General features: G+C 38.4%; 1 protein-coding gene across 2 annotated transcripts in view; it reads left to right on the top strand.

The window, feature by feature from the left end:
- The first annotated feature begins 884 nt into the window (after nucleotides 1-884).
- Nucleotides 885-17,137, top strand: part of ift140 (intraflagellar transport 140 homolog (Chlamydomonas)) — a 47,052-nt gene continuing 30,799 nt past the window's right edge. Inside the window, exons 1-19 of one of the 2 annotated variants that reach the window (XM_057826131.1) lie at nucleotides 885-1,216; nucleotides 4,304-4,463; nucleotides 4,527-4,748; nucleotides 4,821-4,942; nucleotides 5,009-5,139; nucleotides 5,370-5,545; nucleotides 9,612-9,703; nucleotides 9,795-9,901; nucleotides 10,007-10,149; nucleotides 10,218-10,421; nucleotides 10,695-10,767; nucleotides 12,070-12,161; nucleotides 12,249-12,376; nucleotides 13,991-14,108; nucleotides 14,193-14,314; nucleotides 14,407-14,542; nucleotides 14,691-14,822; nucleotides 14,975-15,010; nucleotides 16,412-16,626. In XM_057826131.1, coding sequence (XP_057682114.1) covers nucleotides 4,317-4,463; nucleotides 4,527-4,748; nucleotides 4,821-4,942; nucleotides 5,009-5,139; nucleotides 5,370-5,545; nucleotides 9,612-9,703; nucleotides 9,795-9,901; nucleotides 10,007-10,149; nucleotides 10,218-10,421; nucleotides 10,695-10,767; nucleotides 12,070-12,161; nucleotides 12,249-12,376; nucleotides 13,991-14,108; nucleotides 14,193-14,314; nucleotides 14,407-14,542; nucleotides 14,691-14,822; nucleotides 14,975-15,010; nucleotides 16,412-16,626 — 2,396 coding nt within the window. In that variant the 5' untranslated portion in view covers nucleotides 885-1,216; nucleotides 4,304-4,316. The remainder of the gene's footprint in view (nucleotides 1,217-4,303; nucleotides 4,464-4,526; nucleotides 4,749-4,820; nucleotides 4,943-5,008; nucleotides 5,140-5,369; nucleotides 5,546-9,611; nucleotides 9,704-9,794; nucleotides 9,902-10,006; nucleotides 10,150-10,217; nucleotides 10,422-10,694; nucleotides 10,768-12,069; nucleotides 12,162-12,248; nucleotides 12,377-13,990; nucleotides 14,109-14,192; nucleotides 14,315-14,406; nucleotides 14,543-14,690; nucleotides 14,823-14,974; nucleotides 15,011-16,411; nucleotides 16,627-17,137) is intronic. The other variant, XM_057826132.1, reaches the window with a different exon arrangement.

Below are 17,137 nucleotides of genomic sequence, written 5' to 3'. Positions count from 1 at the left end.
TATGCGAGTGAATAATTTTGTAAAGTCGTTTTTTTAAAACTAAATATTAGACATCAATTAATGATTCTAAGCTAAAAATTATAGACGTTTCGAATCATTAATTTACTTACGTTCTTTTAATCGCTGGGTTGAAACAAAAGCGGTTGCGCAGTGTCTGTAAACGGGGGTCTCCAGGGTAAAACGGACAAATAAAAAATAGTTCGTGGGCTTAATGCGCCATGAAACATAGACATATTGTTCTATCAAACACAACACTTCATTTGGCTTAAAATACAGCAGTTTATTTTAAAGAGAGGTGCAAGAGCAGAAACAGCTTTTTCAGCCTTGTCTGTGTTTTCCGACGTAAACATGAGATTATATATACTGTATACAAATGATAATAGCATCTACCTCTTACATTAGGTACACTTACACAATATGTTAGGATTTGTGTCATGGAGTTGATACAAGAATAATGAAAATTGCATTGGATTCCATTCAAGACACATTTACATTTAAATTCAATCTTTTCATATAACCCATCATTATCTATGCTGGAAATAAAGAATTTCATTGTTTTCAAATAAAAAGGAAAGCGAGTCATCACCTGTGTAGTAATAAACCTAAAAATGGTTAAATGATAAAACCTTTTGAATTCCATGTCTAGCGACGTGCACAATTGAAAGACACTTTCAAGTGACACTAATATGGTTTAAAAATGGCAATTAAACAACCAAGACATGAATACACAGATTTTTTTGGTTGCTTAAAAAAAAAAAAAAAGATAAATGAATAAATTTTCAACTTCCTGCCAATAAATTTACACAGAAACTCCAAAACGTCACTCTTCGGCCATGTTCGGTAATTTCCGTAACTCCTCCGGCTCAACTTCGGATGTTGTCAGGGGCAACTGTCAGAGACGCAGTCGGAGAAACACAGGCGAAAACCTTTGGACTAGAACTACTAGAAATTTAACAGAAAAAGATATTTTGGGGGGTGTGGACGAATTTTACTAAAGAAGTTCGACGTCCTGTTCTCCTATTTTGAAAGACGCCACTGAAGGGTTAGATTATGTTTGGATAACGTATCCTAGCTAGGCATAGCCTAGTGGGAAAAATCCAAAATGGATGCCACCGGAGAGGGACTTGTTACGCTAGCTTTCTCGATGTAGACCTCCTCAAAAACGAACACAAAGTCCACTTTGGAACACCGTTGAGGAGGAAAACGGCTTTTGACGGTATGTTTTTTTTGCTCATCTATGTGAAACGATGACAGTCGCACTTATCGGACTAATCACTGAGTCTTGACAACTCTCGAAATATTTTTCCAAATGATACCATGTGCAGACATTCCTGTTAAATATTTCGTTGTTCAATAACTATGCGACTCATAAAGATAAAGTGGGAAAATTAGTGTTGTAGCATAAGTAGCAGTTGGATGCTAATGTATCATTCTTAGAAAATCAGTCTGCCGCACTACTCTGAGGTTGAGGGTTCGAATCTCGGCTAGGACGTTCCTGTATTAAGTAGTTGTGGTCTGCCCTTGCTTGCTTGTTTGTTTTGTTTTATTTTATTTTTCTGTCTGTGTAATACAAGGGTATAGGTTTTTCTAAACATTGGTGGGGACGATATAACAGCATAACCTGCATTAGGCCTGAACGATATTGGAAAAAACTATTGTTGCGATTTTTTTTAGGTTTGCAATATATTGCGATATTATATTGCGATATTAAAAAAAAAAAAGATCTATCTTTTTTAAATAAATTTTCAATAAATGACTTGAATAGCTGTTTGGAAATACTTTACATAACACACCGTGACCACAGTGTATTCATATAATACCGTTTAATTTGTGAATGATGAAGATTTCTGTATGAAGGTATCCAGGAAGTCATGTCTGCACAAAATAGATCATTTATTGAATACAATATTTTACACTTCAACAGCAGCAAATACATTAAATGATAAATAAAAGAGCAGGTGCATTAGTCCCCTAAGTTTTTGACAAAATATAACAATAAATAAAAACTTCTGTAAAATAACAACAAAGTTGTCAACATATTTGAACAAAAATATTAAATATGACAAATAAAAGAGTTGTTCACAAACTATAACAATAAATAAAAACCTCAGTAAAACAACAAAGTTGTCAACATATTTGAACAAAAATATTAAATATGACAAAAGAGTTCACAAACTATAACAATACATAAAAACCTCAGTTAAACAACAAAGTTGTCAACATATTTGAACTTAAATATTAAATCTGACTAATAAAAGTGCAAGTGCATTAGTCCCCTGAGTTGTTTACACAAAATATAACAATATAAAACTGCAAAACGGCAACAAAGTTGTAAAAATATTTCAACAAAAATATTAAGTATCAAAACTTTATGTGCAGCTGTACTATAGTTATTTGAAAAATACGGTTTACAATAAATTTAAATATAAAAGAAATAAACTCAATTGAACTTGTAAATAATTGAACTGAATAACTGCAAATAACTGTGATGAATAACAGAACCATTTTAACTCCCAAATTTCCTGCCTTCCTGATAGCTGTCACATGAATAGAAAGAAAAGACATTCCTTCAGCTGTGTTATGTATTTGTCTGCATATCGTCCACCTTCCTTGCTCAGCAATTCTCAACTGGGTCTCATAGGTTTTTGGCCAAGACTATTAGTTTATCCACTATAGCAGGCTTGAGACAAGAACGTTGGCATTTAACAATGTTCCCACCTGTGCTAAAAAGTCTCTGATGGGGAGCTCGTAGCAGGAATGCATAGATACCTGCGTTTTAAATGGTCCCACATGTTTGACAGATTACTTCTTGTTGAGGCAACCATGGCGAGGCACTGTCGACAGGGCTGTTTTTTGTCCCTTATAGTCTTGTTCTTGCCAAAATACTTCCAAAACTCCTTTTGGATACAGTCTTCCTTGCTCCTCCAACGTGTTGATTGCTTGCTTTCACTTTGAGAACGGGCCCTCCTCCCTCCGCTCTGCTGTTCGGCCCCTCCTCCCTCCACTCCGCTGTTGCAGGGGGAGGGGGAGGAGCCGATGACTTGCTGGAGAGAAAGAGAAACTGTGCGCTTTTTTCCCCTCTCCTTCCTCAAAACAAACGTTTGTGGATTAAAAAAAATGACATTAAAAAACTATCGCACGTCCTTGCGATGGGACTATTGCACATGCGCACATCGCGATGGCGATGTTTAAACGATATATCGTTCAGGCCTAACCTGCATGTACACTTTTTGCTGGGGTCTTTAAAAAGAAACAGATTGGGTGTACGGGGGTCAGGGCTACATTTCTTACGATAATGAACCTAATTAATCTGTATTGACTCATACTGTCATATGAATTGGTTCAGTTGATAGGCCGTTCGATTCAAACCTTTGTTTTCAAGAACTAGTAAAGAAACATTTTGAAAACTTCCAGAATAAATGTTAATAAATGATTTTATTAGCAAATTTACATTGCAATATTTGAACACAAATTATATGAACATACACATGAAATACAAACTTGTTAATCATCAATTAAATATCCATAACGGGGTAAGCCTTAGCTCACTACATTTCTTACACTTTAATTAACGTCAACAGTAGAAAAGATACAGGAGAATATTTCAATGCAGCTCCCTCTTCGAGTTCAAGAAATTCATACAGATTAATGTTATGCTAACTTTGATGCAGGTTGGACTTTCATTAGCAAAATTAGTGGTGTGTTCCCCACTTCCACAACATTGACGTCTTTTTACATTACTTACAGTGTCTGCTGCTGGCGTAAAATAAAACTTCTAATATCCCTCAACTTCAAAGGGGGTGGAGGGTGCAGCATGTTGTATTTCTGCCGGGCTGTGAATGCATGTGTGTGTGTGTGTGTGTGTGTGTGTGGGGGGGGGGGCTTGGGATCAAGTCATCAGCCAATCAAACGTGCGTTTGAGGAAAAATAAAATGGACTGGCACATTCAGCAAGTGAAAAAGGGGTCAATGTAAGTCCGAACATAATGAAAGTACTGTAATTCACGCAATAATGGTAGGATCAATTCTATCCTTGCAACATATGGGAAGACAATCTAAATTATCTACATACCTGAAGCCATTATATAATGCAAATAAGGTTGCTTCAAAGTTGGTGGTGTTATGTCCTTACCATCCTTATGCGAACCTACAACCCTTGGTGTAATACTGCAATTGTAGTTTTTAAAAAAAACTATCCAGCTTTTCAGATTATAACAATTTCAGAGCTCGGGACAGCTCGAAATTCCGTGAAATATACCCGCAGTTACTGTTAAAGATCAGTCACTTTTCCTTCATCCATTTAGGTACACTAAAGACATGGCAGTGTATTTTGACCACCGTGTTGAGACTCCTGAAAATTGTGAGGAGCCCTCACAGTTGATGTGGCACCCGGCTCTGTCCATACTGGCTGTTGCCTCACGAAACACCACCACAGGGGGAAATGTTAACATCTACTTACAGCAGGTAACCAGGAGGATGGTTGAGAGACTTGTCTTGACTTCTAATCAAATTCCTATCTAAATGTAGGGAGAAAATGTGGAGAACTGCCGCGTCGAGCGTACTCACCTGGCCACGATGCTTTGTTGGCATCCTATAAAGCCAGTTCTAGCTCTGGGATGGGAGAATGGTGAGGTGCTGCTTCTGTCGCACCCTTCCGGGGATCAAAATGTTCTGCCGAGCACGCACACGGCACGCATCACACTGCTGGAGTGGAGTAGCTCGGGAAGCCGTTTGGTCACCGGGGACCAGGTGAGTGTCAACAACAGTTAAGGACTTTAAAAATGCCTTATAAAAATCTCTGTTGCTTTTATCTAACAACAGAGTGGAGCTTTAGCTGTTTGGAAAGTAGATGCCAGAGGGAGACTTCAAGGATACTACCTAGTTAAGCATACATACAACTCCCCCATCACTTACTGCATATTCAAACCTGCTTCACCTGGAGAGTGAGTACCGGTATACAGAACAAAAAGAGAAATATCGCTTATCTAATGCTTATTCTTTTTTCACAGTGACATTAAAATGCTGGCCCGTGCATCAGTAAGTGGAGATGAGAACGCTTTGGACATGTTCAGCTGGAAAGGGGCGCCTCTAAAGATGGGGCCACAGGAGGGCCTTGCATTCTACGTCAGTACAGCAGATGGTAAGAACAAGTCTATTTTTTTTTTTCAAAGAAATGTTTCCAATTATGAAAGCAGAAAAGGGCTGTTTAAGTGAAAGTGTGCTGCTCTCCAGATGCAAGTATGGCCTTTTTTGTTAAAGGTTATGACATGATGATTTTGTACAAATTATTTTACCCCCAAGCTGCAGCTTGCAGTGAGTTCCTCCACCTTTGTTTGAGGACGACTGAGCTGAAACATTCTTGGTTTATAGGCAAAGTACACAGTGTGGATGAGCATGGCAAAACAAACATGCTCCTCAGTATGGATGGTGCCATCAAGAAAATGTTCTATCTGGAGGCCAGAGCAGCACTTACCGTGATCACTGAGACTATGATGCTGTCACAGTACACTCTGGGACCAGAGGGGGAGGCTCAGGAATTCCAAAAGGTGAGCTCAACTGACCCTGAAACTAATTTCATTTTACCTGTCAAGTTCAAATTCAAATCCTTAGGAGGACATTTATAAACATTACAGAAAATAAGGAGAGAAGGCACTCAAGTTAATTGAACAGCTTGCAAGGAGAGTGGAGGGAACCTATACGATGCAATACTAAGGCCATGTCTACACCTAGCAGTTTTTTTTTTTTTTTTTTTTTTTTTTTAAAACCGAGGATCGTGCCCTAATACGTCCAGGCAAAATAATTATGTCCACACCAGCACATTTGTAGGAAAAAAAGCTTCCACAGCCATCCGTAATCATTAGTTTTTAAGTACATTCATAACAATGCGTGAAAAATGATTCTCCATAATCCCCCATCCATTCGCGTGTATTCTTAAATCTGAAGCACTGCAAGAGTTTATAAATAAATGGTAACTCCAAATTTAAACATTGGTCTCATGTGTGACGTAGGGACAAAGTTTGTGGCAGTCAGTGACGTTTCATAAGTTTAAGCTTTGGGTATTATTGTCCACATGGTGGCGCTACAAACGCAGAATTCGCACATCTTCACTTTATACGGAGTTTTTAAGAACTCTCGTTTTCAATGCCCAAAATGTACGTCTTCATGCGGATGATAGGCCAAACCGTAGAAAAACTTCTTTTTGCCAAATACCATGATACAGTCATGTGAAAAAATTAGGACACTCCATGAAATATTCAGTTTTTTTATTAACAAATGTTCACATATCAATGTCTGATTTTGTTTTTCTTTATCTCTGGAAAAGAAAGTGATTTAATTGCAGGTAAACAACAAAAATTAACATTGTTTTACTGATTAAACCAAATTCATCAACAAAAATGCATTTGGCGGAAAACACTCGGGTGACTTGACGTTCCGCTCTAAGACCCCCAATTTGGTCAAATTTCAAAATTGTCCGATATGCATGTGTGATACATCATTGGAAAGCTTAAAATCTCAATTTTCAGGGGGAAGAAAAATTTTGGACAGGAGGGCATTTAAAAAAAAAGTTTTTTAAACAGCAAAACCCTATCTGGAGGCGAGAGCACGCGAGAGCAGAATTATAGAGGCCATGACTTTAACGAGACTTTATCGCGTACTTACCTTGTTTCGATCCAAAAACTCCATGTCGCATGTATCACTGAGTGTCAAGACACAGCTGTGAATGGCCACAGTTGGATTTTTCGGGGATTTTATGGGTGAAACATGGTAATATAAATATAACAAGGGTCGCGATGCAGAAATCACAGACATCATGGAGTGGTCGAGATTTTTCATATATTTACCCTTTTAAACTTTTTTTTTTTTCCCAATTTTTCTTTGTTTGGATCAGTTATTTATCATCTAACATATCGGGGAAAATGCCACAGTAACAAAAAAAAAAATACAATTTAGCGATAGTTATGAGGTAGATATCTGTGACTTTTTTTTTTTTCATTGTGACGTAATTTGTTTTAAAGTTTAAAATATGCAAGTAAATAATTTTTTAAAGTCGTTTTATTATTATTTTTTAGACGAAATACTTCCACCTCCATGCTTCACAGTTGGTATGAGGTTCTTTTCCTGGAATGCTGTGTTGGGTTTACGCCAAACATGTCCTCTTTTCTGGTGTCAAAATAATTCAATTTGAGGTTCATCTGTCCAAAGAATATTATTCCAGAAGTCCTGGTCTTTGTCCACGTTCACTCTGGCAAACTTCAGTCTAGCCTTCATATTCTTCTGGAAGAGCAAAGGTTTCCTCCATGCACACCTCCCATGTTAAGGTTAAACCTGTGAGGTCTCTTTCTGATTGTGGATGCATGCACATTCACATCAACAGTAGCAAGAGTCTGCTGTAGGTCCTGTGATGACAATTTAGCATTTTTGGAGACTTCTTTTAGCATCTTGCGTTCTGCTCTTGGGTTGAACTTGCTTGGACAGCCAGACCTGGGCATGTTGGCAGTTGTTTTGAATGTACTCCACATGTACAATTTTTTTCCAGGCAGTGGAATGGCTGATTTTATATTCTTTTGAGATCTTTTGAAATCCCTCATAAGCGTCTACAATCTTCTTTCTGTAGGACTCAGACAGCTCCTTTGATCTCACCATGGTGTTTTCACTCACCTCAACAGTCAGTCACTGTTGAAAGTATTCTGTGTTGAGGAGTGGGGCAACCTTTCTTCAGACCCATGTCAAAGATTGGTAGATGGCTACAAAAAGTGTCTCACTGAAGTTATTTCAGCCAAAGGGGATAACACTAGCTATTAAGTGGTAGGGTGACCTAACTTTTTCCTCAGTGAGAATATGCATTTTTGTTGATAAATTTCGTTTAATGAGTAAAACAATGTTAAATTTAGTTGTTTTCCTACAATTAAATCACTTTCTTTTCCAGAGACAAAGAAAGACAAGATCAGACTTTGATATGTGAACCTTTCTTAATAATAAAGAACTGAATATTTAATGGGGTGTCCTAAATTTTACACATGTCTGTGCATGTAGACATGGCCTAAGACTGCACAATACAGATTCCACACTCGTTTTATAAAAGGGCACCCGCTTCCTTTGTTTATATTTGGGGTGGCCCTAGCAAAAAGGAGGGTATTAACCTTAAGAGGGATTGGGTAGCAAAGCGAGGGTTAACACGCAGAGAACTTGTTTGGCTATGTGTGTGCGTATAAGTAAAATTATTACATGTGTGTCAAAGCATTCCTGCGCAGCAACGTTGTCCTTGCCACACTATCTCGAGCAGGCCGGTTGGCAAGACAAAACATTTATTCATTGTGAGAAATAATAAGCAAAGCACCTCTTTATTACGAACAGCAATTGATTAAAGCAAATGTATATTAAACATCTTAATGATTATCTCATAATTTCCCCCTTTTTATCCAATATTTGCGGTAGAGATGTCCCAATCGATCGGCATCCCAATCGATCGGGTCCGATCACATCATTTTCAAAGTATCGGCATAAAAAATATCAGACGTGCCTTTTTTTAATATATATATATATATTTTTTAAATAAATCGTTTTCTAATTGTATTTAACGTTACAGACATAATATGTTACACTCATCCAGAGTCTTTAGTTTAGACTTAAGATAGGGTTATCAAATTTATCCCGTTAATGGCGGTAATTAATGTAAAAAAAGAAAAATTATCACGTTAAAATATTTAACGCAAATAATGCATGCGCTGCACGGCCCACTCACGCATTGTGGCGTTCAATCTGTAATGGTCCTGTTTTACCTATATATAGAGCTAAAAGGCAGCGTAAAATTAGTAGAGTGAATCTTGGCAGCCTTTGGAGCCTATTTTTAATTGGCTAAAGCCTTACAATCCCTCTCCCTACGATTAGAAACATCGTGGGAAGCATTGTGGGGAAGAAAGGTAGTAATTGATCTTTTTCTTAACACCCTATGTTATTTCCCAACGCAGAGAAGATATATCAATTGGTACCACTACGCACAGTCATGGGTGCACTTCCCATCATGCATTTGGGCAGAACAGATGGCTACAGTATCATTTACTGAAAGCTCAACAAATACACTATATGGCAATATTTAGTCACAATATACAAAGTCACATTTATCCTTTAAAAATTACAAGTCTTTCTATCCGTGGATCCCTCTCACAGAAAGAATGTTAATAATGTAAATGCCGTATTGAGGATTTATTGTCATAATAAACAAATACAGTACTTATGTACTGTATATTGAATGTATATATATTCATCCGAGTTTTATTCATTTTTTTCTTAATGCATTGCCAAAATGTATATGATTGGGAAAAATTATCGGGAATGATTGGAATTGAATCAGGAGCAAAAAAAAGCAATCGGATCGGGAAATATCGGGATTGGCAGATACTCAAACTGAAACGATCGCGATCGGATCGGGAGCAAAAAAACATGATCGGAACAACCCTAATTTGCGACAAAAGCATCATCAAAAAGCATTTTTATTCAAACGAATCATTTAATTTGTCGGCACATATTCTCCTAAACGGGAGGTGTTGACGACACACAATTCAGGAACAAAAAGAAAGCCAACTCTCAATTGGTACAAAAATATTTTTCTAGGTCAAGCTGAGCAGTAAGAGTGGACAAAGCGTCGACATCGTGTGGGCGCAGAATAGTCTCGTCGTCACAGCGTCGGGGGAGCAACACATAAGGTCTGCATATTGTCCGCTCGCCAAATGAAATACAAATCTTCCACTTGAAGGCAATTTAAATGAGGTTCTTTCCTGATTTGATTTTTTTTAGGCTCTGGGATCTGGAGCGAAATGAGAACTATGCCTTGTCTCTTGATGAGACTTTGGGCTTTGAGCGCGGCGAGATGGTCAACTGTGTTTCCTACTGTTTAGGGAAAGGTACTTTCACTATTGAGCTTGTTTGAGATGTTAATTATTTTTACAACATAATATTGACAAATGTATAGTATGAACTTACTATGTTTACTGTATATACTTCTCTAGAAATTCTAGCTGCTGGCACCAGTCACGGTCGGATCGCAATGTGGAAGATGGCGCTGCATCCAGATCGCAGCAGAGGTGACACAAAAGCCCAGTGGAAACTACAGACACCCACGGAAATAGAAGGAAACGTCATTCAGCTGCAGGTACTGTCTTAACACACTGTTGTCTTATTGTTTGTCGATGAATAACTCAACACATATTTGCATTTCAGTGGGGCTCCAGTCTGAATCTGCTCGCGGCCAACAATTCTAGCACGGTGGTGATCCTGCACGAGCATGTAATGTCAGCCCACTGTAGCCAGCAGGTGGCAGCGGTGCAGTTGACGCCGACCCAGCTCAGTATCACCCAATTCCACACAGGACTCCACTTGGCCCTGCAGTCCGAAATGCACATCAAGGGGGTTTGTGTGACCAAGGTAAGCATCGTGTGATGTTGGTGTCAGTGAAAATTTATTTATTTATTTATTTATTTAAAATACTTAGTCTTTAACAAAATGATCAAATAAGTCATCCGTCAACTCAATTTACATCTTATTACTGTTGTTGACCTAAAAAGTAATCTGGTCATGCAACTGCTAGTTACTTGCGGGTTGATTTATTCTGTTTTGAATGTTAACAGGTCGTAAAGCTGAAATGCATATGCTTTGCAAAGACTTGATTCCAGTACTAATTTTTCCCTATTTTGGCAGGATTCTGCAACAGTTTGGAGTGGCAAACAGGTCACTGTGTTTGAGATGTTGGGGGCAGCACTACACAATAAAGGTACGTCAACTACATTAGGCAATGCACTTAAATTTTATGAACGACGATAGAGTCAAGTCATAGACTTTACCATCAGTTGACAAAACAGCTCCCACAAACATTGTGCCACGCCTTCCCGTTGGCCTTTCACTGTGATAAATTCAAAACACGCTGCGTTCAAACGCCAGATTTAGGTGAAAAAAAAAGGACAAATGTTTTACTGCATACAGGCAGGCAGGAGAATCTCAAGAGTGATTTGGTCGAGAATTCAAGCTGATTATTATATATAATATCCCCTTGCATGTACTTTGAAACGTGAAAAAAATGCATAGAAAAAATTTGCGTAACTTTAGCTTGAAATATTTAGGTAAAATGAATGATAACTGCCCGTTTTTTTGCTTTGAACCAAGAATTTAGCCTGTTCTATGTTTATATCTAAAGAAATTCCGAGATGTACGCATTTATTCACAATAATTTTCAACTTGAAAAGCTCTTTGTTTTGTGATGGCCGCCATGTTGTATCCATACACAGTAGCGTAACTTTACATTCAAATGATCAGGTAATTTTCGGCCAACTGCCCGTTTTTTGACAAAGAAGTAGTAATTTAGACATTTCTGCGTCCATACAAAAAAATTGCCTTTTACGTGTCTTGTTTTGTGTAACATTTCAATCTAAAAACGACGAGGGCCAGATAGCTGGCAAGAGCCTCAGTGCTGTGACAATAGTAACATCGGAATTCAACCTAAATCAGTTTTGATTGTATATAGAAAAATGCAAATTTTGCTTTTGGTGAGTAAAATTAAGATGATTCTGCACGCTTTCCTCAAGTATTGAGTTTCTGATGTGAAAATTAAGTGATTTATTTGTTGTTGAAAACTTGCATTAATAATAAAAAAATAATTTGCTATTTTGGGCAAAAACTTATATGGTATGTTAAATATTGCTATTGATCCTGAGAATATAGGTGTTTATCTCTGAATGTGGTGTTTTTTGTGCATCTAGCGTGAAATTTGAGAATTTTATAGCCGTTTTAAGTTTTGTTATACTTGAATGAACAAATGATTAATCGGGATTTTATTAGGGAACGACTTGCTCATGGAGACTCCTTTATTCGTAAGGGAGGTGCGTGTTTCAGTTTTCGGTCGGTAGCGGCTTTGGTTTTGAAAATATTTGAATTTTAAGTTTTTGATAATGCCCGTGTCCCGTCAACTGATAGTGAATTCTATGGTCAAGTAGTACCTTATTTTTCCCTACATAAAATTCCACAAAGAGATTTAATACAATCTCCAGTTTTAATTTAAATTTCACAATCTATTCTCTAGGATCATTCCCTTGTGACTCCCATGTAGTAGATGTGCATGGTGAAAACCTGTATACGGTGGAACCTAACAGAGTCCAGATCCGCACACCTCAGGTTTGTTGACCATCTTTACGAGGCCAGCGTTAAGGTATTTGTAATTATATTAAATCAAATCCTAACCCTTTAATTTCTCATGTTTAGGGTACAGTAAAACAGCTGTTGACTTTCTCAAAATCAGAAGGGAACCCAATGCTCCTGAGTGTATGTCAGTCTTACCTGGTAGTCGGCACAGACACATCACATATCAGAGTATTTGACCTCACGCGAAGGTTTGTCAAGTCTATTGGTTAAAATACAGGGAGGAAAATAAGTATTTGAACACCCTGCGATTTTGAAGGTTCTCCCACTTAGAGATGATGGGCAGGTTTGAAATTTTCATGGTAAGTGCTTGTCCACTGTGAGAGACAACCTAAGAAAAAAAATCCAGAAATCGCAGTGTATGATTTTTTAACCATTTATTTGTATTAAACTGCTGCAAATAGGTATTTGAACACCTGTCCATTAACTAGAATTGTGAGCCTCAAAGACCTGTTAGTCGCCTTTAAAAAGTTCCAACGAATAAGTGAATTGGAGGTGGACTTTTGAGTCTGACTTTTTGACCTCTTTGAAGTGGTTAGCTGCTTATAAACACCTGTCCGACTCATACAATAAGGAACACTCCAATTCCTAACATGGTCAAGACCAAAGAGCTGTCCAAAGACACCAGAGACAGAAAATTAGACCTCTACAAGGCTGGACAGGGTTACGGGGCAATTGCCAAGCAGCTTGGTGATATAAGATCCACAGTTGGAGCAATTATTGGAAAATGGAAGTCTCTAAACATGACTGTCAGTCTCCCTCAGACTGGGACTCAATGCAAGATCTACCTCGTATGGTCTCAATGATCCTAAAAATGACTGATGAATCAGCCAAGAACTACACAGGAGGAGTTGGTAACTGATCTGAAAGGAGCTGGGACCACCATTTCCAAGGTTACTGTTGGTAATACACTAAGACGTCATGCTTTAAAATCATACACGGCACGGAAGGTTCCCCTGCTTAAACCACCACATGTCCAGGCCCATTTTAAGTTTGCCAATTACATTTGGATGATCCAAAGGAGTCATGGGAGAATATGAGGTCAAAATAGAACTTTTTAGTCTTAATTCCACTCATAGTGTTTGGAGGAATAAGAATGATGAGTAATATCCAAAGAACACCATCCCTACTGTGAAGTATTGGGGTGGTAGCATCATGCTTTGGGGGTGTTTTTCTGCACATGGGACTTATGACTCCAATGTATTAAGGAGAGGATGACCAGGGCCATGTATTGTGAGATTTTGGGGAATAACCTCCTTCCCTCAGTTAGAGGATTGAAAAGGGGTCATGAATAACCAAGGAGTGGCTTTGTAAAAAGTATATCAAGGTTCTGGAGGGGCCTAGCCAGTCTCCAGACCTAAACCCAATTAAAAAATCTTTGGAGGAGGCTCAAACTCAGTGTTTCTCCGTAACAGCTCAGAAACTTGATTTATCTGTAGAAGATCTGTGTGGAGCAGTGGTGCAAAATCCTTGTTGCAGTCTGTGCAAACCTGGTGAAAAGTTGCAGCAAAGGTTTGACCTCTGTAATTGTAATCAAAGGTTACTGTACCAAATATTAACATTGATTTTCTCATGTGTTCAAGTACGTATTTGCAGCAGTATAATACAAATAAATTGTTAAAAAAAATCATACACTGTGATTTCTGGATTTTTTTTCTTAGTGGACAAGCACTACCATGAAAATTTCAAACCCGTCCATCATTTCTAAGCGGGAGAACTTGCAAAATCGCTGGGTGTGCAAATACTTATTTTCCTCACTGTACATCTGTGCTTATACATATGTACAATCATATTACTGTTTCTAGAGATGCCAAAGCTCACTGCAATGCAAAGAACCTGACTGACCAGATTCCTAATCTGGGAGCCCTGCGTTCGGTTAAGTGTAATGCCAATGGCAGCCAAGTCAGCATCTTGATCACCCAGGTGAATGAACAGCAGATAATCTTTCTCCTTCACATTCAATTTAACACTGATTCCACCGGTATTTTTCATGCTTTTTGCTATTAGGTGAATGGCCGACCTGACCAGAAAGTGTACTTCTATGACATTGAAATGGACACTGTTACACACTTTGACTTCTTCACTGGCAGACCGTCCAGTGGTATTTCACAACCTGAAGATGGTGAAAGGTAAGTGAAGGATTTTATCTTTTTTTTAATTATTATTATTATTTTTTTTAAAATCCGCATTGGTAAAATTTCCCACTCGTTTTGTGCTTCAGACAACAGTTTCAGGAGAGCGAGCTCAGCGGCCGATGCCCTGTATCTCACTTCTGGGACGAGAGTGAACCTCGACTCTTTGTGTGTGAGACTGTGCCAATCAGCTCTGAAACCTCATCCACGGGTTACTGGGACACGGTAAAGCCGACATTGACAAAATTCTTCTGGCTAAAGCAAATTTTAGAGTCAACATTATTTCCGTAGGTAAAATAGGAATACAGCGGGTGTTGATGTTACTGCAATTTGATTATGATTTTCCCTGTCCTTCCTTTGATTTTTTTTCCAGGTGGACGTGTCAGTGGTTACCCTCTTCTGTACTCAGGAACATGGCCTCCTATTGCAGGACTGCTACCCTAAACCAGCAGGCCTTCAAGCCCTCCTTGCTCTTGATGTGCCTTACTATTATTTTAGCTGCAAGGTAAGGCTGGGCAGTTTGCAAGTATCTTCACAATTTGCTTTTTCCTGACATGTGCCATCTTTCTCTGGAAATCTTGGTCAAATCTGCATTTTCCTTTGCACCCACCACTGCTACTCTAATGTACAATGTGTGTTTGGTCTAACATACTCCAGCTATTATCTCGGAGGGGTGGTGTCGTTCCATCAGAAGTAAGTGCAAGTCTGTGCCCTTCCTTCAGAAACCTAAACATTTTGGATTCCCGGCAGCACAAATGAGTCCCAGTGAGCTGAATAGCTTTTGCTTTTAATCTGCTGTCCATGCTTTGTTGTTTGCGGCATCTCATACTTGTTCCCTAAAGCTACGCTCCATCCAGAAAGTACCGTAATTTTCGGACTTTAAGACAACCTGACTATAAGCCGCCACCCACCAAATTTGAAAAGAAAATGGCATTTGTTCGTAGATAAGCCACACTGGGCTATAAGCGGCAGCTATCTTCACTGTAGTATGGGATATTTACACCGAAAGATATTAACCAGTAACACTTTATTTGACCATGGCATCATAAGACTGTCTAAGACCAAATAAGCCACCATGATATATATACCAAGCTTCATTGCTTCAAAAAGCTTCAATTGGCCATTACTGCTCCATTGGGGGAGACAGTCAACTTCTGCTGTCACCTGCTGTCAACACTGTTGTCAACCAACATGCCTCCTAGCATGCATTGCAGCACTACAAATGTAAATAACAATCAAAATTCATATTCTGTGCTAGTTATTTCTTCAGTTACTGTTCCACTTGTTTCATTAATTAATAGCTATGGTATTTAGTAACACTTAACACTTTATTTGACAGTGGCACCATAAAACTGTCATAAAACCATCATAATCATGACATGACACAGCCATGAGCATGAATGAATGCTTATGACGGATGTCATGTTGTGTCATCCGGCAAATTATCTCACTTTAAAATGGATGTACAAGATCAGAGCTGGACATAAATGGAGTTAGTGACATAATTTGCTGGATGATGCTGTAAACCGCAGGATTTAAAATGAGGGGGAAAATTTAGAGGCTTATAGTCCGAAAATTCCAGTATTCCTAGGACTAGGTTTTTTTTCACAATATATGTTACAGCTTTATTGTAAATCTAAATATTTGTATTTTTATTGTTTAAAATATATTCAGAAATTTAAAAATACCTTATTTTTTCAATCAGACCAAGATTAAATACCTCAAATCTTGACAAAAATGGTTTATTCTTTGTCAACTAACATATATGACTTGCAATTAGCATTTTATTTGCTGAACTTATTCACTGCAATTGACGGCTATAGACATCCAATCCCTGCCGCACTCCCAGTCCAAATCGATTGGAAGTCTATCGCCATAAATGGTAGCATTAGAGTTAAAAAAGGATACATTTTGAAAAACAATACTCTAACCCTGCCTCCTGCTCGTTGTTAGCTGGGATAGGCTCCAGCACCCCTGCAACCCTTGTGAGCTTTAGTGGTTCATAAGATGAATGAATGCAAGAGTACTTTACAGCTGCAGTTTTTTTTTTGCCTTTTCTGATCCTCACAAAGTGATTTTTTTCTTGCTCTAAAGGAAGTTTCTGCCACATCAGCACCAGCAAACCAGAGCCAACCATCACGGGGATCAGTTGCCCTCTTCCCCCAGATGGTTTCAAGGCGAGCGCTCAGAGACTTCGAAGGCCTGGAGAACTGCGACAAGTCCACACGCGACGCCATGCTCAACTTCAGCTTCTACCTCACCGTCGGCCACATGGACGAAGCTTTCAAGTCCATCAAACTCATCAAGAGGTAGGACTTCACACTCATTCATCTCAGTGTACAGTTTTAGAATGCACATATAATGTATTAGAAAAAAAAATATTATTCATTTAAATGCTAGTCCTTTGAGGCTTAAAGTCATTGTTGAAATACTTGATAGACTTCCTTGGAATGATGCAGCAATATCTGTGGGACAGGCTGGAATGTCTGTGTCCAGACTTTGCTATTTCCTCTGATTCATGTCGTCCTTGACCTGTAAGTGGTATCGCCATCATGTCTAAATTAATTATTCATACGAACAAGAGAGGAATTGGCCTGGTAAAATATATTGTAATTGTGCGACTTTAATACATTATTTACAATTAAATCGTTAGAAAAAAAATTTAATGAGTTAAAAAAAAAAACCACACATTTTAATTGCTACCGTAGTTACGTTCCAGACATGGAACCTTTGTCAGTGCAAAATTTTTCTGGTACACAGACCAAAACTGACACACAAAATAGTCAAGTGAAAGAGTACTACAGTATAGAAATCAGGTTA

This window comes from Corythoichthys intestinalis, chromosome 21 (assembly GCF_030265065.1).
Source record: "Corythoichthys intestinalis isolate RoL2023-P3 chromosome 21, ASM3026506v1, whole genome shotgun sequence".
Taxonomy (NCBI): domain Eukaryota; kingdom Metazoa; phylum Chordata; class Actinopteri; order Syngnathiformes; family Syngnathidae; genus Corythoichthys; species Corythoichthys intestinalis.
The sequence above is the reverse complement of the archived record's forward strand: the minus strand, read 5'-3'. Positions and strand labels throughout refer to the sequence as shown.